The sequence below is a fragment of the Miniopterus schreibersii genome, assembly GCF_964146895.1.
Source record: "Miniopterus schreibersii genome assembly, chromosome: 6".
In the NCBI taxonomy this organism is placed as follows: Eukaryota; Metazoa; Chordata; class Mammalia; order Chiroptera; family Miniopteridae; genus Miniopterus; species Miniopterus schreibersii.
In genome coordinates, this window is record NC_138107.1 from 54,621,112 (window position 1) to 54,646,606 (window position 25,495).

Here is a 25,495-nt window from a genome sequence, read left to right on the forward strand (position 1 = left end):
TGTTTGAGGATGGGATACATTTTTATGTGGTTAGGTCATTTGTGCCTATTTTCTTGATATGATAATTTTATATTTCTTTGTAACTTTGTAACTTTGGCAATTCAGATATCAAATACTTACATGAAGAGGACTCTTGAAATCATTCAGCTTCAGATGTAACCTGAACTCTTAATTAGTTATAATGATCTTATGAGCTATGCTAACAGTTGCCAAAAACCATTCAGTGAAGAAAAAAACATATTCAACCCAAGGTAAAGAAGCTGTCACCTGGTGTGTATGGGACGGTCGCAGCTTTGGATCACCTATTCTAGCTTTCAGGGAGGCTCTTGAAGCCCCAGGCTCATCTCGCCACAACTCCTGACACCATCATGAAAAAAAACCTTTGGCGAGAAATGGATGGGTTGATAGTCTGTAATGATTATTTTTTCGCCATGACCCCTCCCAAGGAAAAATACTATATATAGACTTATATATTAGGTAGAAACTTATCTGTTTGTGTCTTGATAGGTAAAAAGAAGGTTTTGACTATAAACCCTTGATGTGTACTGTAAATAGACTAAAGAGGCCCAGGACAGTCTCTCTTTTCACATCTCTCTCCTTCCCTGCTTCAGCATGTTACCTCAGATCTGGAGCCCTGCAGGTTAGCATCTAGCCTCTTGGTAGCTCTGGGATTCTCTTGCTTTGCAAATCTGCAGTTTAACCCTGCCATGCTCAGAGAAGCAGCCCCAATTAGGAGACCCTACAGCACCTGCATAATAAGAAGAGCAAACATTGCCACCCATCAGGCATCATTCTAAGCACTTTTATATATTAACTCATTTTATACTTAAAATAGGCAGGCACTGTTATTGCCCCCATTTCATAGGTGGGGAAATCGGGGCACTGAGATCTTAAGTTATTCTCCCAAGATCACACAGTAAGTGGCAGAGCCAGGGCTTTGAACTTCTCGGTAGTCTGGAAATAAGATTCTGCGCTCTTAATTACTGTACTATATCTGAAAATGTTCTGGACAAGTTACATCAAATTACATTAATTACGTCAAATTATATTAATATAAGTCCAGTTCTACCATGAAATACAATCAGATACTCTGTGAATTTGCACATTTGAATAAGCTGTGAGCCTCTTACGGGGAATGAAGGTGGGTATGGAACAGAGATCCTCCCATCGGACAGCACCAGGTGTACTGAGAACCTTAGTGCAGAACTGCCCAACTCATGTGCCTTGGCATACCCACGGGGAGAGGGCACAGCCACCCCCCTACACCCTCCTGAAGGCTGTGTGGGGCCAGTACCTCCAGGCTGGGGACCTCAAGCCTTAGGCAGCCTCATTCCTTTACTCCTTAATATAAGTATCATTTTCTCTCCCTGCCATGACGTGAAACAGGTTGGGAGCCCTGTTTTCGAGAACTGTTTGGGTGGTCTCTGTTCACTGCCGCTCCCTCCCCATCAGAGTGGTGTAAACGGAAAGTGAAGCAGGTTCACCTCTGAGGACATGACGTGAGCTTTCAGGTTTCTGTTCCTCACCTCAGCGGTTACTTGGCTTAACTGGAGGGTGTGGAGATGTCAGAAATAGGGTTGCTTAAGTCAGCGGTTCTCAAAATATGGTTTTTAGGAGTCCTTGAGGTCAAAACTCTGTGTCATAACACTAGGACACTGTTTGCCCTTTTCACTGTGGTGACACTTGCAATAATGGTACAAAAGCAATGGTGGGTGAAACTGCCACAGCCTTAGCTGAATCAAGGCAGTAGCACTAAACCATATTGTATTCTTCATTGCCCATGTAATCATTGTGAAAAAAAAAAATTCTAGTTTCACTTAAGAATGTCTTTGAAGAAGCAGTAAAGTGATTAACTTTGCTAAGTAGCACCCCTTGAGAACATGTCTTTTTAATATTCTTTATGATGAAGGAAGGACACATGCAGCACTTCTGCGGTATACCAAGTACAGCTGTCCTGAGCAAGAGCACCTGTGCAATTGTCTGAGTTGCCAGCTGAACTAGCCACTTTTTTCATGGAATGTCCATTTTATGTGAAAGAATGAGGGACAAACTATGGTTATTCAGGCTTGGCATATATTTTCTGACAATGTTTGACAGACATTTTCTTGAAAATGAATGAAGTAAGACTGTTACTTTAAGATAAATAAGAGTAGTTGCTGCCAGTGATAACATTTGAGCAAACAAGTGAAAATTGGAGTTTTGGAAGACTTGTTGCACCACCGTGAACTTGACAGCTTCCCAATTTTTATGCATTTTTTTCTGATGAGATTGATGGTGATATTTAACAAATGCAAAATTTTGACATTGTATAATTAGGTATGTCAACATTGAAAGATCTACATAACTCACTGAACCAATATTTTCTAACAATTACTACATACTTTTACAAAATCATGCATGACAGAAGATCCATTTAAAATGCAAGAAAGGCTCATGGATTTTAGTATAACAGAATTTTAAAAATACATTGATATTATTTCAGATTCTACATTGCAATTAACATTTAAAAAACTCTTTCTTGTCAAGTTTTAAACAATTTTAAAATAGACTCTATTTTTGAAAACAGTTTTAGTTCTACAGAAAAATTGAGAAGATAGTACAGAGAATTTCCGTATACTTCCAAATTCTGTTTCCTATTACTGACATCTTAGATTAGTATGATACATTGGTTATAATTAATTAACCAATATTGCTATATTATTATTAACTGAAGTCTTTATTTCATTCAGATTTCCTTAGTTTTTACCTAATGTCCTTATTCTGTTCCAGGATACCATATTACTTTTAGTCGTCATGTCTCCTTAGGTTCCTCTTGGCTGTGACAGTTTCTCAAACTTTCCTTGTTTATGATGACCTTGATGATTTTGAGGAGTACCAGTCAGTTATTTTGTAGAATGCCCTTCAATTGGGATTTGTCTGATGTTTTTCTCATGATTAGACTGAAAGTATGGGCTTTGGTGAGGAGGACCACAGAGGTCAAGTGCTATTTTCGAACATCATATCAAGGGTACATACTATCAACATGACTTATCACTGTTGATGTTAATCAACTTTGATTACATTTGTCTGAGGTTGTGTTTGTCTGGTTTCTCCTCTATAAAGTTACTCTTTTCTCTTTCCATAGTGTGCTCTTTGGAAGGAAGTTCTTATTGGGTTTTCATGTAGCATCAAAGAAGAATATCTATAATTATCTGATAAGGCTATTAAAATAATTTTCCCTTTCCCAACTGTATATCTGTATGAGGTCAGGTTTTCTTATATATTCCAACCAAAACAACATATCACAATGGAGTGAATGTAGAAGAAGATATGAGAATTCTACTCTCTTCTATTGAGCCAGACTTTAATGTGATTTGCAAAAAATGTAAAACAGTGCCATTCTTCTTACTAAATTATTTTCATTTTGGAAAATATAATTATTTTTATTAAAATGTTATGTTAATTTGATGGGTCGTATGTAATGGTTTTATCACTCTTATTTTAAATAAATTAATAAATATTTTTAGTTTTAATTTTTCGGTTTTAATTTCTAATACAGTAAATATAAAAAGAGATAACCCATATAGACAAAAAGTTCTTTGGATTCCTCAATGAGAACATAAAAGAATCCTGAACCAAAAAGTTTGAGAACCACTTGCTTTAGGGTTAACTTCTGTGGATCAAAATGAAAGAATTCTATTCAAAGAAAGCAAGCAAAACCAGAATTCTAAAGGCTTAATGAGTAAACTGACTATACCTAAATTTTCCTTATTGAAAAATGTAATTTTTACACCTGCAGAAAATTGTTTCCTCAACTGGTAACTGTGCTCACAAGTAACTATTTGCAAGAGTAGCTTGTTATTTGTGTCATAAAAATAATGACAGGTGTCCAGGTGTGTTTGTAAAAAGTCTGAGCAGAAAAATATATCAGTCAATGCATATGCAGGGTGTACATGTTGTTCACTGTCAATTTGTTCATTAGCTTTCTTCCTTGGTTCTTACTATTTAAGGAAAAGAGGTACATTAGATACATGTTTTGGCCTTTATCTGTTTATTAATCTTGCTTATATCATATTAGTTTATATGTCATTAGACTTAAACTGTACTGAACAGTATTTCTTGGGGTATTAAGAGCTATTCCCCTTTTCTATCCATTTTATGCTTTATTTCATTTCATGTATTCCAAGTGAAACCACTTGTTGGAAACTACTTGTGGTTTATGCCCTGTGCTTGGAACACTCTCAATAAATACTAAAGGATGAATAGCTTGTATATCTGCTACTTGGCCAAGAGTCAAGTCTGATGGTGTTTGGATGCCAATAGTGGTGATTAGCATCAGGCAATAAGGCCATTAATCACCAGAGCTAAGGTAGCCCAGGACTCTCCTTGGCCCTTTACCTTCCCAGCAGCAAACCAATTCTTTTTTTTTTTTTTTTTTTTATCCTTACCTGAGGATATTTTTTCAATTGCTATTCAGAGAGAGTGGAAGGGAGAGAGAGAGAGAAAGGGCAGGGGGAAGAAACATTGATTGGTCGCCTCCCACATGTGCCCCGACCTGGGATCAAGGCTACAACCAAGGTATGTGCCCTTGGCTGGACTCTTCAGTCCATAGGCCGACGCTCTAACCACTGGGCAAAACCAGTTAGGGCAGCAAACCCATTCTTGAAGCATTGCTGATCTTTGGTGGCCATTTCCCAAATATGCTGACCTTTGGCCATACCATGTCCAAATAAGGCAGGCAGCCAGCCTGGCTAAAGCATAGAGGACAGGTAGAGCAGAAGCGAGATTGAAATTTGAGCTTAGTAGAGGATGGGTCAGATTCTTGTAGGGAGTAATGTGAATCCAGTGTCAAAAATGAGCCCTAAGTCCCCTGCTAAGTCACCCTGGCAGGTTTGGTTCAGTGGGTAGAGCCAAGGGCACGTACCTTGGTTGCAGGCTCGGTCCAGGCCCCGGTTGGGGTGTGTGCAGGGGAGCTTGTGGGAGGCAACCAACCAATGTGTCTCTCTCACATCCATGTTTCCCTCTCTCTCTCTCTCTCTCTCTCTCTCTCTCTCTCTCTCTCTCTCTCCCTCCCTCCCTCCCTTCCACTGTTTCTGAAAAGCAATGGAAAAAAACCCTGGTGTGAGGATGAAAGAAAAGAGCCCTAAGTCTATTTGCCCTCTGTCCTTTCCTGCCCACATTCCCACACTCCCTCAGGCAGAGTCATAGTCTTAGTCTTGAAGGACACCTTATCTATTCATTCAGCCAACCCTGAGTCCTCTTACAAACTGTGGTCTTCCAGTTGTTTTGCGGTGCCAATGTGGGGGATACTGTTGAATGTGCGAGAAGGAACACAGGATGCATGCAGTCAGATTTAAAATATCAGCGTTCAGCCCTGGCGGGCACGGCTTGGTTGGTTGGAGCGTCGTCCTGTGCGCTGAGTCTGCTGGTGCGATTCCGGGCCAGGGCATCCACCTAGGTTGCAAGTTTGATCCCCAGTTGTGGTGCATGCGGGAGACAACCGATGTTTCTCTCTCATACCAATGTTTCTCTCTCTCTCTTTCTCTGTCTCTTTTTCTCCCTTCCCCTCTCTAAAAGTCAATGGGCATGTTCTTCAGTGAGGATTAAGAAAAAACATTTAAATAAATAAATAAAATTTCAACGTACATACCTTGACCTAGACCATTTCATATAGGCCCTCAGTTATTATAAGAAAGGTTTTTGGAATAAAATCTCAAAATTCACCTATATGTTAAAAACATAAGATGTATACTAGTAACTTTTCACCTGAATTTATTTAATTATTCTGAAATTTTGTAAATAGAAGAAAAATAGAATTCTCCGCAAGGTTGCAGTTTGGACTGAAGGATCAGTTTTTACTAACTGCTGTTGATGATTCGTATCCTCCCGGAAATAGCTATGTATTGGGTTAACCATTGTTGATGTCTTTTGTGTTTCACTATTTTAAAGGAAAAAAGAAAACAAGACTTAGAGACAGGGCTGTAAAAGAGGGGCTAGATTAGAAATTTGAAAACTGTAGCCACCTAGAAAATGCGGTGATTTCCACGTGAATAGGAGGGTGGAGAGGAATCCGGGAACGGAGGAAACCTGGGTTCAGGGGGTATCTGCCTGCTTTCTTCACATGGGCAGTTTTCTGTCACGGGGCACATTGTGAGGCCAAACAGCCTTCTTCAGCTTGTGTTCCCAAACTAGGGCAAGAACGGCTCCTTAGGTGCTACAGTGCGTGGCTACAGATTTTAAACTCTGCAGGCCCTGGAATTCTCAGACTTAGCTGCCTGAGGCTTCTCTGAGAGAGGAAACTTGCTTTCATTTTCTGTGAATATATTTATATTGTACTGCTAACTGCAATGGTTTAAAAATGTGTCTGGTCCCTGTCATGGCGGGGAGAGGGCCTAGGGATTCCCAGAGGGTCTGGAGGGAAGAACGAGTTTGCTCAGAACTGTACACCTTCAACAGGTTCTCTGTCTTAGGAGTAAAATTATTTTGAGGGTCAGATCTAGTAGCAGAAATAGATACAACTCACATTCCTTTTAAGATCACTTCTCTAAGAAAATATGGCGAAGTAATATTTAATATTTGTTTCAGTGTTTGGGAAGAATGTGTCATTTACCCGCCCAATGATTAAGAAGTATGAATTAAATTTTTAACATTAAAGCATTCATTAGCTTTTTAAAATTAGAATTTGTTTTTAATTTTAAAGTATATCATCTCACTTGGATTTAATAATAAATGTATCACAGCTCTAAATAATAACTGGGAGTAGTTCTTGAATCAGAAGACCTATATGAGGAAATGCTTGGTAAAGTGTTGACAAAATCTAGGCCAACCAATTGATATGACTGTAAAACACTTTAAAGTTACTTGTTTGACTTTTTCTTTTTTCTTTCAATAGCTTTAACACTGCTGGCTTTTCTAATGCTTACCTACCAACTGGCTCTTTTTCTAAAAAACAGAAAAAAATTTTTTATCAAGTAATTCTGTGATTTGTAATTTTCAAATTTTTCTGTTCTCACCATAAAGTACTTGATTTGATATACTTCATAGTATCTCCCTCTTAGATTAGATTAGTGGACTCAAATTTAGTAATTATTTAATATGTTTCTAACTAGAATATTTAATAAGATATAACCCATTAGATGTTATTTCTTTCAGATATGTTTTATAAGAAAAACTTTGAGAATTGTTAGAATATACTAGTTTTGATTCTTAAAATAACTTGGTGAAGATATTGACTCAGGCAAAAGATTTTGAGAAAAAACTAGAAATGACTTATAACATCAAATTTATAAGATTTCCATGTAACTTAGGATCAAGTATTACTGAACTTTTTTATATTTTATCATTAATCCAGAAATACATGTTATGTGAGAGTCCCCTCATTTTGTTGCATGATTTTCATGGCGAACAACTAGTTCTGAAGCGCCCCCATGCCTGTCTGCCACTATGTTGTAAGGAAGGCAAAGGAAGTGTAAGAGGTCCTTTCAAAGAGTTTACCATTTATAGAGGAAATAACATGAACCAAGTACCAGGCAGTGCAGGTGAGTGGAAGGAGGCCCAACTGAGTCAGGAGATATAAATTCCAGTCTTTATGCAAAAACTATATAGCTGCATGGCCTTAGGCAGGTCACTTAATCTCTGTGGCTCCAAGTACCTCATCTCTAAAGTATATGGTATGATCAGCTCATTTCTGTTATTTCTTTCAGCTGTAACATTCTGTTTTAAGGAGTTGTGCTCACTAGTTAAGTACATATTCTGAGTGCATCAGGAATTAAATATAAGGATAGTAAGGACTGGGAAGATTCTGAGGAAACCTGAGATTTAAGGAGGAAATCTGATTTTGACATTGAAAGGTGAGTAGAATTTAGATAAAGAGGTTGAAGGTGTTTCATCCGTGATTGGAAGCCAAGCACCAAACGTTTCAGGAGGAGCAGAAGATAAATGCCTAATGAGAGCAAGAGCACATGCTGGAGAGAAAAGGGAAGTAAGAGTGAAAATTTGAGATAGATACTCCATATAAACCAGACTTCTTACCGTGATCCACAGAGTCATTTAGGTTTTGAGCTGGAACGTGGTACATAAAGTAAGTAATGTTGTGGGAAGATTAATGAGGCAGGCCACTCTAGGAAAGGTTGTAACTCCCACCAGTATATTCCAGTGTGTCAGCAAATAGTATCTCCTCTTGGGAATGCCCTCCTTTCAGGGAGGAAATTAGGTTAAATAAACCAACATGCTATACATTTCTTTAAATTACCTTTTATGCAGGGTAACAGAGAGAGCTTTACCCGTTTTTTATTTTATGGCCCGGCTCCTAGTCATTCAGCAGGTACTCACTGAGTACTTAATGGAAAGCTGGCATAGTTGTAGGTGCTGTGGTGGGTACAAAGGTGAATACGTCAGTCTCCACACTTACTCAGTCCTCACTTAGAAGAGAGAGTGTGGTCAGTACGTAGATCACTAGACAGAGGCAGAGTATAGTGAGCACTGCAGGATCAGCATGACCATAGTGCTGTGAGCAACAAAGAGGAACTGGGCCGTGAGGGCTGCAGCGATGGAGAGTCTGCTGGTGTAGGGGGGTGGGGGAGGGCATGAGGGGTGGCTGTTTCCTTGTTCCTAAGAATAGGAGATGGTGAAAGCAACCTTGGTGATCTCTTCCTCTTCTGAGGGTTTGCTTTTACAAAAAAACACAGAGGTAGGAAATTACAGAGTAAATCAGAGAAGTGAAGGCTCAGCCGGGTTCCGCTTCCATTAGTGACAGAATAGCTGCTATTTGACAAACTTACCCATAGATCACAACTGTAACTCTGAACAAAATTAAAAATAATTATCTGGAAGGTACTGTCTTGGTTGCTATCTGTTGAGCAACCAAAAGCAGGGAGAAAGTGGAATGCAGTCAACACTTAGAAGAAAGGATTGACACTGGTGAATCTCTTAGAGCAGATTGCAGTTGGCCTCATATGGGACATCTAAAACTCAGTAGAAACCTGCACTCTTCCTGGCTTGAGGAACCAGAGCAGCTGGAAAATAGAGGAGAAATCATGAAAATGAGAAAACCACAGAGGAAGAATCTAAAATTCTTCATAGAAGCTCTCCCTAAATCTTGGCCTGACCTGTGAATTATATATGTATAGCAAAGGCTAAAAACAACTGAACAGAGATTTCAGTTCCTGCTCATCATAGAGGAAAAATTTGGAGTTTGGGACTAGCTGCATTATTACTTGCTAAAATAGCAACAACAGAAACTCAATATACTTTGGTGGAATATAACAGAACCCTAAGTCTCCACAACACATCATTTGCAATATCCAGAAGGCAATCCAAAATTACCAGATGTACACAGACATAGGGCAATCTGACCCATTTTAAGAGAGAAGAGATAACCAATGGAAACTGATCACGAGATAACATGGATGTTGGAATTATAGAGGCAAGGATTTTAAAGTAGCTTTGATATCTATACTCAAGGTTATAAAGAAAAATACACTGACAGCGAGTGAACAAACAGGAAGTCTTAGCAAAGAAATGAAAACTGTATAAAAAGAACCAAATGGAAATTCTAAAACTAAAAGTTAAACATTCTAGACCTAAAATTTGAAAGTTCACTGTATGTACTTAATGCCAGATTGCGGATGGCAGGAGAATCAGTGAACTTGAAGATGGATAATAGGAATTACGCAGTCTGAACAAAAGAGAGAGACAGATTGATTTTTAAGTCTCATGGCATAAGAAACTACATCAAAAGTCCAACTACATCATTGGCATCCCAGAAGAAAGGAGAAAGAGAATGGTTAGAGTTTTTTTTAGAAGAAACAATGACTGAGATTTTTTCAAATTTAACAAAAGATGTAAATTTACACATTTTAGAAGCTCAACAAACCCCTGGCAGGTACAAAGAAAATCACTCCTAGCACATCAGAGTCAAACTGCTGAAAACCAAACATAAGACAATTTGAAATCAGCCAGGGTAACAGTAATATGATTAATGAGACTAACTTCTCATCAGAAGCAGTGGAGACCTGGAAACTGCAACATCTTTAAAATGCTGAAAGAAAAAAAACACCTGAAAACCGGACTTCTCTTTCCAGAGAATGTAAGGGTCCTGGCTGGAACTTAGATCACATGCAGGGGAGTGGTGTGCACTCAGGCAGGATAGATGGGTTGAAGTCCGTGTAAAGGGGCTTGTATATCAAGTGAGAGAGTTTGGATTAGACCTTTCATCAGCATAAAACAAAGTAGTATTTTTTAAACAGATCTGTGTCGGATAATCTGGCAAAGATGTGAAGATTGGCATGTGGCTACCATATGTAGAGCTTTTGTGTGCACTAGTTGAAACCACTCCTCAAGATGGGCCTGGAGCTAAGTAAATAAATTAAAGGGTGTTCCTTTGTCTAGCTGGGTGCTGCCCCTCACCAAGGATCATGGCCTGGCAAACAGAGCATGGACTAGATTTCAGCTCCTAATTGCCCTTTAAAATGATAGATTAGGAAGAACAAAATGAATATGAGAGAAATCTATAGGATTAATTGTAGAGAGGTTTTGGGGCCAAGGACGAGCACTTGTGGCTCTGACATTTTCAGTTTGGATGACCAGAGGAATGGCCGGACCCTTAAGAGAAAAACCTGAGGTTGGAGAAAGGGGCTTCTAAGCAATCTAGGACTGAAGATTCGCAATTTAGGACTGAAGATACAGATCTGGCCTTCACTTATAGAGATGTGTTAGTTTGGAGTCTAAAGGAATCAGCGAAATCACCTGAGCTGACATCAAAAAGGGAAGAGATGAGGGTGAGATTGGAAAATCTTATCACCGAGTCAGTGGAAGGAAACAGTGCCAAGGTACTAGAGAAACAATGAAAATTTACTTGGGCCTTTCATGAAGGGGCTTCCCAAAAAATGCCAGCAGATAGTTTTGCCAGCACTGTTCCTGCTGCCAGTATAAGTTTGTATTGTACAGATTCTTATGTCCAAGCTGGGTGTATAATGACAAAGTACAGTCCAATGAAACATGCTGTAGAGGTCAAAAGAGTGCCTTACAAAGTAAGCTTGTCTCATTATTTGGCTTGATTCAGAGAAATAGTTAAAAAATGTTAGAGATTGTTTAAACTCACATTCAATCCTTTCATGAATGTTGAATTTTTAAATAAAAGTTGGGCACCATATAAATCAGAGTCATCTTTTTGGCAAGAAGATGGAGTGAAGAATGCTCTGGGTCTTACTGAGTTTGAAGGGTTTGGCCCTTTGTTTATCCAGCAGCAGAGAGAGGCGGTCAACTTTGCTCTGATTCACTTTTTAATATCTTTAGAATATGAATTAGCCTTTTTACCCAATATTTCCATGACTTGGAAAGCAGAAGATAAGGAGGAAGAATAATAACTCTTTGATCTCCACTTCTTTTCCAACTCTGATTAGGCTTTTCAAATATCCAAGTCTAAGAGGATTTAATTTGTCCCCAGTGAACTCTGATAAGGAAAAGCAAAACAAAAAGTAACAAAAATCTCTGCATTTGTTAGACTTGAACATGTTCAGAAGTCCTCATTCTGAAATTTAAAGTAAGTTGTTTGCTATTCTAAAGCCTTTTCTCTCTTTCCTTTGTAGTATCCCAAATGTCACTTTTCATGCCTCTTAGCTCTGATTTCCAAAGGGAAAGGAAATTGATTGACCTTTCATTTCAAATGCACATGTAAGATCAGTAGCAAAGGGTGTAGAACTTCATCTGGCATCATGTGGGTAATCTGTAAAATTTCTTCTGGATAGATCTCAAAGCTGGACACATTTATGTCTTTCCTCCCCCGGAGATGTAGCAAATACTGCCCTCTACCGAGAGGATGCTCAGGATGGCTTGATTATGTTAATGATCAAGTGCTAGTTACTGGTTTCAGTGATTTTTGGTAGAATCATGTTAGTACTAATTACTTCATAATTACCATGTACATTCTTATTAAAATCATGATATTAAAAAATATAAAATCAAAAGATGGAAACATTTTTTAGCCATGGCTGCATTATTTCCTTCTGTAGCCTGTACAGTATCATGTCTGAGGCATTAATTATAATGTTTAAATGTCAAAGTGTTTTGAACTAGCTAAGAAAATCCCCTTTCCAGTAGAAATTAGAAGGGGATCGTTATGGCATTATTTTAATACATGAGTTTGTGAAATAATTCTAGCAATAGGTGAACTATTTTTTCCCCTCGCCAATATTTTTTTCAGTGTCTACTGGATTGCTAATACCTAGATTAGTCATGTCAAAGAACTAGCTTTTTGTGCAGCTGAAATAAATTTTTCTTATTGTTTATTATTTTAAAGGATTAATTATACATGGTTAATTAATAGTAGAGGATCACATTAAACTAAATACCTTCTAACCAAAAACTCCTTAAAGGAAATAACCAATGAAATAATTATGCACACACACATACATTTGTATATGGCATGTTTTTTAAAAGTGTCATGCAAACTGTGTTCGTGGGTATGAAGAATATGGGTTCTCTTATTAGGCTATATCAGCGATTTTCAAATGGTTGCCGCAAGAGGCGCAATGATGTGCTGCAAGAATTTTTAAAACATGCGCCACCTGACTCTTCAGCCAGGGGCACTGACCTCTTTTCCTTTGGGTTGTCAAATAAGAAAATGACAACAGTCAACACAATAGCCATCCAGTGTGAATGGATCAAAATTATATCTATTTTCTTTGTCAGATAGGCAAAAAATGTGTTCTTTAGTGCGCTGCAGAATTTTAGTAATTAGTTTATGTGCCATGAGATGAAAGAGGTTGAAAATCGCTGGGCTGAATGTTCAGTATAATGCTGTTCAGCTCATCTGTGTTGTTCCCATTCTCTAGAACTTGGTTTACTTAGGTTGGCTTGATGCTAAACACATTTTAGCAAGGGAACAAGAAGAAAACCTAGCAATCCAAAGTGTCCCCATGGCTTCTTATAAAATCTAAAGTTTAAACCTCTAGTTACCTTAATACAGAAACTGTAGACACTATGAGAACTAAATGGGAGGGTCTAGCCAGGTTGAACAAGCTCATGGTGAAAATAGATTCCAGGACGTGGTTAGACATTGGCTGTGAAGGCCCATTTTCCTCAACCTTACAAACCAAAGAAGCAGTCCTCTTTTTCATCGGCTCTATGCTACTTTCTGACTCTTCCTCACACTATAGTTAAATTGAGTAAACTACCTAGGCAGGACTTTCTATTCCAGAAGTATTTGGAGTCTTTGAGTAGTGGGCTCTGTGCCACACTAACTCATTCACTGTTGATTCCGTTGGTATGGTTGAACTTAGTTTATCCCATTTCCAAAAAGAGAAATTCTTGACTTCCCTCAAATATTAGATGTCTACTAAACAATTGGACACTCCATCCTAGTCAGATTCCAGCTAATTGCTTAAATTATAGTCTGGTTCACTCAATCCCAGGTGGTTAGTATAACTCATTCCACTAATTTTTACCAACTCATGGAGACTCTTTTGCAGTCTTTGCATTGAATTTATTGGGGTGACATTGGTTAATAAAATTATATAGGGTTCAGGTGCACAACACATCATCTGTACACTGTAATGTGTGTTCACTACCCCAAGTCAAGTCTCCTTCCATCACCATTTTGCAGTTTTTTTCAGTGCTTTGGAGTTGTATTAATGCTTACATTCAGTGATGCTTGTTTATAATAATGATGGTACTAGGATAATGATTTCCTAATTCTTTGTATTCTTCTAATGTTGTGTTTTTAACCTAGCTCCACATTTTTCATTTTGGTTTTCTATGCTACAGGCTATAAGTCAAATATTTTCATGCCAATTGTTGGGGTTTTCCACTCCCCAAATGAACTGGAAGTATTTCTAGGACTAAAGCCAGCATGGTGCTTTTCACATAGTATGCACTCAATAGATCTGGTTTGGTGTGGCTTGTGTTTTGTGATGGATGCCAGTTCTAGAATCTCCAGAGTTAGATATTTCCAGAATTTGGAGCTATAAAGCTGGTTGAGTGGGGGTGGGGAAAGGGTGCAGTTGCCTCTGGTTTGCCACATTGATTTTTTGCTGTTGTTGAGTCATTGTTCCTACAAACTCACCATTAAAATAAAAATATGACACCCTCCCCCCAAAGAGCACTATATTAACCATTATTATTCGGCCACAGAGGGGATAGAGAGTTTAGCAAAGATTTGGAAGATTTGGGTAGAACTAGCCTCCTGCCATTGAGACTATGTAAGTCAAGTAGTAAAACTTTTCCTCAGCGCACCAAGGAACACCCTCTGAAATACAATGTGTAAGAGTTGGGAGTGTTTTCTGGAATGGCAAATATTTCCCAAAGGGGTGCTATAGACTTCATATTAATGAGATTGCTTATATTAAAGTGCCATATCACCAATCTTAGAAAATTATTTACTCTACAAATACACACATTTCAGTGCTCTTTTTCTAATTATTATCTTTTTTAAGTTGGTGCATATCAATTGTTTTAACATCAATTGATATATTTTTAGTATGTTTTGAAAGGGACACATTCATTCTAATTCATTCAAGCATGTGTTTTTCTATTAAAAGGTACTTCTCTTTAAGATAGGAGGTATTGTCACTTTGTAAACAAAGCAAGATGCCACACATACTTGTTTAATGAGGAGCTATCAGGGTATCACTACAAGAAATTTATAAAGAGGAGTCTATACAGATAAAGTAATCCTTAGGACAGTATAATCTAGACAGTGCTTGAAATAATAATCATCCTACTTGAGCTGAAATAATGGTGGCAGAACAAGCATTAGCCAGGCAGAGAAAAAAGACATTCAAGCTGACAGCTCATTTGTGTGTGCTGAAGTGGATCAGTGCTCATTGCAGGGCAGAAGGCAGCCCGGTGGTAAAGCGTGTGCATTTCACCTTGGCGTGGCATTGAGAAAATCCCCACTCGTGGCACCAGGGTCAGACAGCTGTGCCGTTTCTCATACAGGAGACAGGATACAGCAGGCAAGCTCTTTATTCCTAAAAGTTTTAGAGAAACTGTGCTACATATAATCCAGCTGTATACTTTCGGTAATTAAGGAAAACAAATGCTCTTTGCAAACTCATTATAGATTTAAAGTTCTTTACGTTTTCATCAGGTTTCCACAGAAACAAAGAGTTTCAAACAATAGTTGAGAATGCACAAACCTTCAAATAAGTGGGTCCTAATTGTTCCTGCTTAGAAAATTATTCCGATAACCAGCCACATCAAAGACTATTAAACTTTTTAATTGCTCAGGTAGAAAGATGGAGAATGTCATCATTATCATCATAAGAAGAGTCTGCATTAAATAATGCTACTTGAATTTTGAGCTAGAATAACATACTCAAGGGTGCTACTAACTGAAGTGCCATTTAGTGCTCAAAAATAATCATATGCTTTAATTATTCATAGGAGACAATGCATGAATTTACAATACTAATTATGCTTTAAAAAAGTGTCTTATGCTATGGTTTACTTACATATGAGGATCAACTAGTGCAAAACAACAGTATAAATGTTTGCTGCTACAATAGGTATTGTGTGCGTGAAAGTTAGTGGCATGTTAGTGAGGTCACAAGAGAGGAGAAATGTGTCTTCTCTATGTTTTGCAAAGACCTTGTGGGATTTAGCACAATGCCTTGTATTTATTAAGCACTCAGTAGTTATCATTGATTTTGAAGAAGACTCTGTGCTAGTATGCTCATTTATTCACCAGTCTTGTCCTATGCCAGACTCTGTTCTCTTGTCTGTGCCAGGTGCTAGGGACAGAGGTCAGTAAGGCAGAACTGACTCGTCTGGGACTCAATCGTGTACACTGGAGTAAGTGAGGGAGGCAACTCCAAATTTAAATCGATTGTGACTCCTCAGGCTCTTTAGGATGTGCATTTATGTTGACTATTTTATGCATTCACTCCTCATTATTATTAGGGAAGGTGCAGGGGACAAAAGAGCCAAAAGTCAAGAACAAAGAGTAGACTGCTCGGAATTGACTGCTTTTCGTCACTGTTCACTACGACATTGTTCTGTTTTTACTCCTTTTTTGTCATAATATATTTTGTTTCTCTCCCCTTTGGAAAGGATAGAAAAATCTAAAAAAATAAAGATCATAAAAATACCTTTATCACTCAGACCATTGAAAGATAACAGATGTTAACATTTTTTATATATATATACACTTAGCTTTTTCCCTACATATATTTTTTGAGCAAAACAGATACCTTAATTGTAATTTTGCATTAGTTTTTAGCTTTTTATCATAAGCATGTTTCCATATACAATTTTTTCATAAACATCATTATTTGTTGGCAGCATATTATTCCATTATATCAATATGCCATAGTTTATTGAACCATTCCTCTGTTGTTATATTTTAAAGTTGCATTTTGGTTCACATAATTATGACTAGTCCTTTTGTAGAGCCTTTGGTTGAATTTCTGATCATTTACTATAGATTGATTTCTAGAAGCGAAATGATTGCATCAAGTTTATGACTTCTTTTAGGGCTCTTAATACTAGCATTACATGCTTGCCAGCATTGAGTAGTATAATTTATTTTTCTTTGCAGAACTGCTATATGAAAAATATTCCCTTTTTGGTCTGTGTTTGGTTAATACTGAGCTCGTATTTTTCATTTATTAGCCTCTTATATGTTTTATATTTTTTTGTTCCATGAATTACCTATTAAAATTTTTTACCTGTATGTTTTTGTTGGAATGCTCTTATAATTTTAGTTTTTTTAATTTTATTTCTAAAATTTAAAAAAATTTTTAATATATTTTTATTGATTTCAGAGAGAGGAAGGGAGAGAGAGAGAGAGGTAGAAACATTAATGATGAGAGAGTCGTAATTGATCGGCTGCCTCCTGCACCCCCCTGACTGTGGATCAAGCCTGCAACCCAGGCATGTGCCCTGACCAGGAATCGAACCGTGATCTCCTGGATCCTAGGTCGGCACTCAACCACTGAGCCACGCCCGGCTGCGTTATAATTTTAGTTTTATTTTAATCCATCCTTGTCTTACCCAGTTTCTCTTTCATGTCAAATTGCTCTCTCCCTATAGCTTTCTGTTTTTATTCAATTGGGTCTTCTTGCATCCTATAAGGATGATATATAATTTTCTGGCTTTTTGTCTTCTAACTTCTTGTATTCAATAAATCATAAGTTTTATTTTTGGAAATAAGTTTTCTACTACACCATAAAAATTCCAAAATTGATTGTAAAAATAAATAAGCATAAATGACAATATATGTGTTTCTATTTTTTATCAATTATATAAAACCAATATTTTGCTATAAAAGCTAGATCACTTTTTCTACATGTGCTGGACTTGCTAGTGACTTCTCAATATGGAATTTTTCAGGTAAATATCTCTGTAGCAAATATAGTGTTTCAGTTAGTTATTGCTGCATAACAAATCACACACAAAATTCAGAGTCTTTTAAAAAATAAGAATTTAATTAGGTCTTACTTCACACAGCAAGGGAAAAGAAAAGCATTCATTATTGCTTTCATCTATAGGTCAGCTAGGAAGTTCTTTTGGTCTTTTTTGGGCCCACTTATGCATCTGCAGCCAGCTTTGCTGATCTTGGTAGGGTTCTCTCATCAGTTTTGGAGGGCCAGATGTCTATAGGCTGGCTTAGGCTGCTTTCTCAGCTTAGACAACAGGCTCTCCTTCTTATGTTCTCTCTTCCAGCAGGCCAGCCTAGGTGTTGCAACCGAGTGTGTGGAAGGAAGTATGCAAAACCTCTTCAGAGCAAGCTCAGAACTGAAAAATTGTCACTTTTGCCTCATTCTTTTGGCTGTGGTAAATTACAAAGCTAGCCCAGGTTGAAGAGTTGGGCAGAGAGATTCCATGTTTTAACGGGAGAGCTGGAAAGTCACAATTCAAAGGGTGTGGACAAGGAGCCGAGAGTAATGTCTCCAGACATTACAGGAGACATTACTATAATCAGACTACCTTTCATAGGCATTCTTCATTTCTCCAAAATTGGGTTTAAAATTATCATAATTTTCTAGATAACTTTTAATTAATGCATTTGAATGCCCCAGATACCTTTAAACATGGAATTCTAGGGAAAGATGGGGTGAGTAGTTCTGCAGCAAGATTAGTATCAATTTATTAGTCACAGTGATCAGGATGTCACACATCAAAAATGACCCCCCTTGTGTGGCACACAGGGCTATATGAGATAATTTGGCAGCATCTGTATGTGGTTTGGTGAAAATACTATATTTCTGTATATTATATAATCAAGAGAATAAAAATAAATTTACAAAGATATTTTAAAATACTTCAGATACTAAACTTGAACAAAACTTTCAAATAAATCTTCTCAAATTCATAATGAGAAATTTGCCTCCATGAACATAATTTTTAAAAAATCAAGCTTAGTGCTGGAAATGGCTAAATGCAGTTCCTGAGTAAAATTTTTAATGATAATCTGAGGAAAATTTGAAGAGAAAATTTTGATAGTTACCATCTTTTGTGAATAAAGAAGTGTTAGGAAGTGTTCCACTTCCTGTAATGGTGGACTCTTTCTCCATAATTTGCACCAACCTTCAAGTTAGGACAGTGAAGGAAGCTGGATGAAGTAAGTGTTAGGATAGGCTAACTGCTGAAACAAACAACACCCAAACAAATCTCAGAGGCTTAATAAATACACATTTTTTTTGCTCATATCACCATCCAGTGCAGGTTGGCCAGGAAACTCTGCTCCATGTGGTCCTTCGTGGATCCAGGCTTCATCCCTTTTGTGTCTCCGCCCTCCTTTGAGTCCTCAGAGACTTCTGTGTCCAGCCAGCAGATGAGGAAAGGAAATGAGGATTCTGTGTGGGACATTTTTATGGGCCAGGTCTAGAAGCAATGCATATCACTTTCTTTTATAGTCAACTTGCCTGAACTTGATCATATGGCCATACCTAAATTCAAGAGAGACTAGGGAATACAGTCTAGCTGTGTTCCCGCAAAGAAGAGGAAAGCATGGATATTGGTGAGCACTAGCGGTCTCCCTTAAAGCAGTGAGCTGGGCTGAACTGAGCTTGCTTTTGGCATTCTCGCTGGTTTAGTGGGGCAGAGTCAGAGACTAGAGCCAACCAAGGATGGGAACCTAGCAAATTGCCTCTGACTTTGGATGGAGCCCTGAAGGACTGCGCTCTAGGAATAAGTGTGAACCAGAAGTAAACTAGCTCTCTTGTGGACTTAAGTCAAACTTTGTATGATCCAAGTAGCTCAGAATACTTCAGACCTTGAACTTTGATTTTTTTCTACAAGGTTTTCCCCCCAAAGATAAAATCCAGTACGCAAAGAAAGCCAAACAAATGAGAAAAGACATTTTGAATGAGAACAAGAAAAAAACAACAAACAATAAAGTTATCAACTCCAGATACTGAAATTATGAGTCCGTATTTTAAACAACTAGGCTTACATTTTGTAGATTTTTTAAAAAAACTAGGCTTGAAAATTTTAGTGTAGGGATCTAGAGAGTATAAAAAGAGATATATCAGTGTTGAAAAGAACTAATAGAAGTTCTAGAAATGTAAAGTAAAATAAGTAAAATTTAGAACTCAATGGATGAGTTTAAGAGCAGATAAAATACAGCTGAGGAGAAATATAATGGACTTAGAAACATATGTCAGAGGAAACTGGCCAAAATGAACCATGAGGAAGTGGAAAAAAAATGCAAAAGAAAGAATAAACGAAATGGAGACTATGAAGTTTAACCTAGGTTCCCGAGAGCACCAGCAGGAGATGAGAGAGAGCGAAGAGCGCAGAGGCAATGCACGTGCACAAATGGCCTGGATGTGGTGTAACTTTGTGGGAAAAGGAGCACTGACAGCACACTGATCATCAAGCTTATATGGAGAAAAATGCTCAACTGAAGCCAGGATGTAAATGGGAGCATGCCACCCTCGGCTGTGCCGTGGGTTTTGATGTTCCTTAGGCCTTTGACCTGGGAACTCCGGTGCTTGGCTGTGAGGAGTAAGGACGAGCTGTCTCGGGACGCCCCCCACCCCCGCCTCCTGTTGCTCTAGTGTGAAGAGTCGTTGGTTAACTGTAGCTATTTAACTAAAGTCAGATTTCACCCCAAATATAAAATCCTTTATTATTTTGTCAAACTTTAAAGAAGAAAATATGTATTCAGTTTACATTTTATTTTCTTTTTAAATGTCCCTGAAAAAAATTCTAATTCTGTGGAATAAGAAGACAGGGAGAGCCCTGGCCAGTTTGGCTCAGTGTTTAGAGCATCCGCCTGCGGACTGAAGGGTCTCGGGTTTGATTTCAGCCAAGGGCGTGTACCTTTGCTGCAGGTCAATCCCCAGCCCCAGTCAGAGCACCTGCAGGAGGCAACCAATCGACGTCTCTCTCCCTCCACTCTCTGAAATCAGTGGGAAAAATATCCTTGGATGAAGATAAAAAACCAAACGGAAAAGAATGGTCTGTGTCAAAACTGATACTATGATCTCACACAGAGGAGACATGGAGGATAAGATGCCCATCGTAAAAAAGACCTCCCGAAAAAGCATTGCTGTATATGCTGTTTAAAAGTAACACAAGTTCGCTGGAAGTAAAGGGGAGGGTCAAAAATATATAGCAAAGAAAGAAAATTCATCTTTTATTCCACCACCCAAAGATAACCACTGTTAACATTTTGGTCTGTATCTTCTTCCTACACATGTCCTAGGACATTGCAACAGAGGCGTGCCTTGGGAGTGGGGAACCGGGGCCAGCTAAGAAAGGGTGTGATTTTTTTGTAGGTGTTTCAAATGTTTTTAAGACAACTGGGTTTAAAAGAAGAAATAAGCCTGCTCCCCAGGCTGTGTTGTATTTTATTCATACATTGACTCACTAATTCATTCAATAAATATTCACCACTTTTTCTGTGTCATGTACTGGTTTAGGGGCTCTTCATTATGTGGGCCTAGGGCTTTTCCCTAGTGGTGCTAATGGTGTTACCAAAAAACGTGGGAGGGAGCAGGCCTGTGGCAGAAGCTATTTTTGTCATCTGTATATGACTTTATGGAAGGCTAAGGTACCAGGAAGGCAGAAATTTTGGTGGATCAGAGACAGCAGGAAGGACCAAAGGGAGCAGCTCTTATCTCCTGCATGGAAAGGCAGAGGCAGGCTGCAGTCAGTCTGTTTTCTTATTTAGCCTGCTTGGCTTCATGAGCTGGGGAAAAGGTTACTTAATAGTTAATTAACAAAAGAGCAACTATTTATTGTCTGTTGTATGCCAAATAGTGTATATATATATATATACACTTTTCATCTACTTCTCACATGAACTCTGTAAATTCACAACTAACATTTTGAGCACTTACTATGTGGCAGTCATGGTTGTAAGATTTTGCAGGCAGTCAATACATTGAGTCCTTGGGACAGACCTGTGAGACAGGTCCTGTGATGGGAGACACACAAGTTCAGAGAGACCTATTCAAGGTCCTGTGAAGAAGTGACAGACCAAAGCCTCTATTGTACTTCTGTTTAACTTCTTTAATTAATGAAAAATGGCATTTCTTACTAATAAGAAATGCCCACCTGTCCCCAAATTCAATCCCGAAAGTTTGTTGGAGTGTCACTTCTTGGACACTTCAACATCGAAGCCAGGACAAGAAAACACACTCTTTAAATATTTACTAAAAAAAAATTTTATATTTAAAATTAACCTTAATCTTAGTGGAGCTGATTTCTTTGGGGAAAGACTTCCTTGATTAATATGTTTTATTCTTTCTTGTTTTTAAAGAAAAAAAGAATATTGCTATCTCTCCATGGCCCAGATTGGGATTTCTTTGGCAATTAATAACCTTTCCTTGTTTTAATGACTTTTTAAAAATTGTGGTAAAATAACACATAACATAAAGTTTACCATTTTTATCAGTTTTCAGTGTACATTTTGGTGGCATTAAGTATGTTCACATTGTTGCGCACCCATCACCACCATCCATCTGTAGAACTTTTTCACCTTCCCAGTCTAAAACTAAATCCATTAAATACTAGCTCCCCATTCTCCCCAAGGATTGTTGTTTTTAAAGGAGATAACGATATTAAGCTGAGTTTTCTTTTCGTGAATGAGCCTATAATTGTTTCAGGGATATGAAGGAAAGGGGTATTTGCTAATATAACAGCAAATGCAGAACCTACTGACAAAGGTATATAATTTGTAAAAATAGCTGAGTGGGCAAAATTCTGATTTTCAGTTGCCCTAGGCACTTCAGTGCACTCCTGATGATGATTTTCCCTGGGCACGTAGTTATACCGATAGAAATCACATCCACGCATACAGAGTGAGCTTAATTATACATAACTACATATGAAGATGTGGTTTTACATTTTTTTACAGTACTTTCTTTTTTTCCCCTTCTTAAAAATATATCTTTATTGATTTCAGAGAGAGGAAGGAAGAGGGAGAGAGAGAGAGAGGCAGAGAGGGAGAGAGAGAGAGAAATATCAATGATGAGAGTCATTGATTGGCTGTCTCCTGCATGCCCCCTGCTGGGGATTGAGTCTGCAACTCTGACCGGGAATCAAACCTTGATCTCCTGGATCCTAGGTCGATGCTCAATCACTGAGCCACACCCGGCCTGGCTACATATACTTTCTTATTTACAAAAGAGGAGACAGTAAATTCTAACTCATGTCAGAAAAGTCATGTGTGTCACCCTCAGAGCCTGAGGGTTTATTGTATGTTATCCTTATTGGCATGAAGACACTATACCTTGCCTCCCCCCCCCCCCCCCCCGGGAATTGTTTTCCTTACGTGGGGCCTCCACAGTCTCCTCTGGTCCTTGCTGTGACTGAGGACAGGGAGGTGTACAAAGGCTGAGCCAGGGTTTAGGGTGGTGGAGCAAACTCACCGGTCTTATTGTGAATGACACTTCTTTATATCTTCAGCTCATTTGTGCTGAGCCTAGTCATTTAAGCTCAAAATAGTAAAAGTAAAAGTAGCCAAAACGGTTTGATTGCTAATGTATGCCCCAGGCATTGTGCTAAATGCTTCACATGTATGCTTTTGTTTAATCCTCTCAATCCTATGAGATAGGACTCAAATTCCCATATTTCAGATGGGAAAACTAAGGAAGGAAAGATTACATAACCTACCAAAAGCACACAGTTTATAAGCAACAAACTGAGGATTCAAACCCAGGCAGTCTAGAGTCCTTGTTCCTGGCTACTCTGTTAACACTCCTGGTCCATGGCCCATATCGGGTTCGACAGCAAGGTTTCCTTGTAAGAGAGTCAAGGTTAAACCAAACACACACACACACACACACACACACACACACACACACACACACGACTGTGTGGCTGAGGTGGGTGGGGCAGTCTCAGCTAAGGGCAGGTACTGGGTCTGGAGTAAATGCCCTCTAGCAAGGGAGGGAAATGGGAAAGGCCAGGTTCTTGCCTTCTTCCCCCATTTGCTGTCTGGTTGGTGAGAGGAGATGGGGGAACGTCTTTTAGCAGACTTCCAGAGGCGTGAGCTCATTCTTTATGTTCTCTCTCTGGTTTTCTGCCCCTTTGCCCCAGGTCTCCAGATTGCTGACTCCCCCTTAGAACTGTTCTCTCCTGAGGGAACCACTGCTCCAGAACTTAACTCTCGTTTGCTCTTACCTCCCAGACCTCCATGAGCAGTCGTCTTCCTGAGTGTAGCTGTTTTCCGCCGGTTGGGATAGTGAGTGGTAGGCTTCAGTGAATGGCTCTAAGGTGGGAGTGCCTCTCCCCCTCCTCACAGTTCCCTAATTCTCCTGGGAACATAGCCCATCTGCATTTCTGAAAGAAGTTTTAATGCAAAAGACTCCCCAAGTGAGGAGGACATTTCTGGACATGGAGAGTATTGATGGACTCTGCCAGAAACTGAAGAGGCTTAAGGCCTGTGTCTCAGCACCAGGAGTGGGTCATGGTGACCCAGGAGCCTTCTGAGGGCTCTCAGAGGAGATCCCAGCCCACTCGCTCTCTGGTCCCCTCCACACTCTCCTGGGGCCAGAAACACTCCCCTGAACCCTGCTCATGGTTTCTGCTCACAGGGATAGTCCACACAACTTAAAATGAGGAGAGGTGATGTTTCCTGGGAAAGTTCCTAACCCCAAAGAACGTGTTTGCAGACAGTCTCATACTTTTTGTAAATTAAAGTCAGGTTTCAGAACAAACACTTTACATCTATAGGAGACATCTTTGTGAGTAATTTTGTGGCCCTTGAGCTCTGAAACCACCTCAAATCTAGAGATAGGCTGCCGAGCCAAATTATGCCGAGGGCTCAGCCTACTTCTGGTCATTAACTCCCCCCCCCCCACTATCTCCCATATCAGTGAGCAATGTTTCTGACATTACGCCTGAATAATTGTACCTCAACTTACATGAAAGGTATTTTCTGATGAGTTTCAAGATGGTGATGTGATGTTCAGCATGTTGTTATAAGATAACTTCATTTAACAGCAGTGGCTGTTTGTAGTTGAGTCCTAGAAAGGATTTGTTAGGATATGTTTAAAGTTATGTCATGTAAATAAAAAGAGTGAAGACTGGATTTAGAATGGGGGCCTGCAGGTTACCAACTGAGGTGGCTCTTTCACTCCCCGCCATACTCCTGTTTTCTTTTTCTCCCCCTTTCTACGCCATGATTACAGGATGGTATACGCTGTCCTTAGCCTATTCTGAAAACACTGCCCCATTTGGTCAAGTGACCCTAAAGCTACCGCCTGGGTCACATCATGATAAGAAAAAGAGGTGTTTTCAAATGATACCTATCCAAGAACAACCAGAATTGGCTTATGTTAATTTTCTGTCCTTTATTCCATTTTCATTACAGCCACTTGGAGCCAGTGACTATTTGGAACTATCAAAGAATTTTGATACAGTATTTTTGCGAAACATTCCACAATTTACACTGGCAAAAAGGACTCAAGCTCGAAGATTCATAACTCTCATTGATAACTTCTATGATTTCAAGGTAAAGCTGTAATGTGCTTTTTCTCAAAACTGAACCTTTGGGACTGTGGAACCACTTCACCTGGGCTGGAATTCTGCTCTACCACTTAGTTTACTTCACTCTGCCTCAGTTTCCTCATCTGTAAATTGGGATAATATTTTTTTTACTTCAGAGTCATGAGGACAAAATAAGCTAATGCATGTAAAGCATTTAAAGAATGCTTGGCACAAGCTGAGCGCTGTGTAAGTATTAGTAGTAACGTGGTACTACTAGTAGTAGTAGTTCTATAGTAAAACTCCCATCATAAGGCCCTCTGCTATATTAATGATTCCATCATTCAACTGGACATACCCTGTGCTCTGTTTATGATGATGTACAGCACAATGCCTTACCTAGACTGAGTGCACAGTAAATATTTATTGCGTGAGTAAATGATTGCACTGATAAAATAACGAATGGGCAAATGAATGAATACCTTAAGAACCTCCTCAGTCTTGGCTCTCTGTCTCCCTATGACCCAGAAACCCTAGGAACTAGCATTGCACCATCTTAGTGCTGTTTTTTGGCCATGTGTTTTAGCATGAATTGCTGAGCTATTGTCCATTTATCAGAGACAGTGTAGCTTGC

General features: G+C 38.8%; 1 protein-coding gene across 2 annotated transcripts in view; it reads left to right on the forward strand.

Annotated features, from left to right (window-relative positions):
* Positions 1-25,495, forward strand: part of AFG1L (AFG1 like ATPase) — a 135,554-nt gene that overhangs the window by 102,772 nt on the left and 7,287 nt on the right. For both annotated transcript variants that reach the window (XM_081140782.1, XM_081140783.1), the window contains one exon: positions 24,749-24,889. In XM_081140782.1, the coding sequence (XP_080996908.1) occupies positions 24,749-24,889 (141 nt within the window). The remainder of the gene's footprint in view (positions 1-24,748; positions 24,890-25,495) is intronic.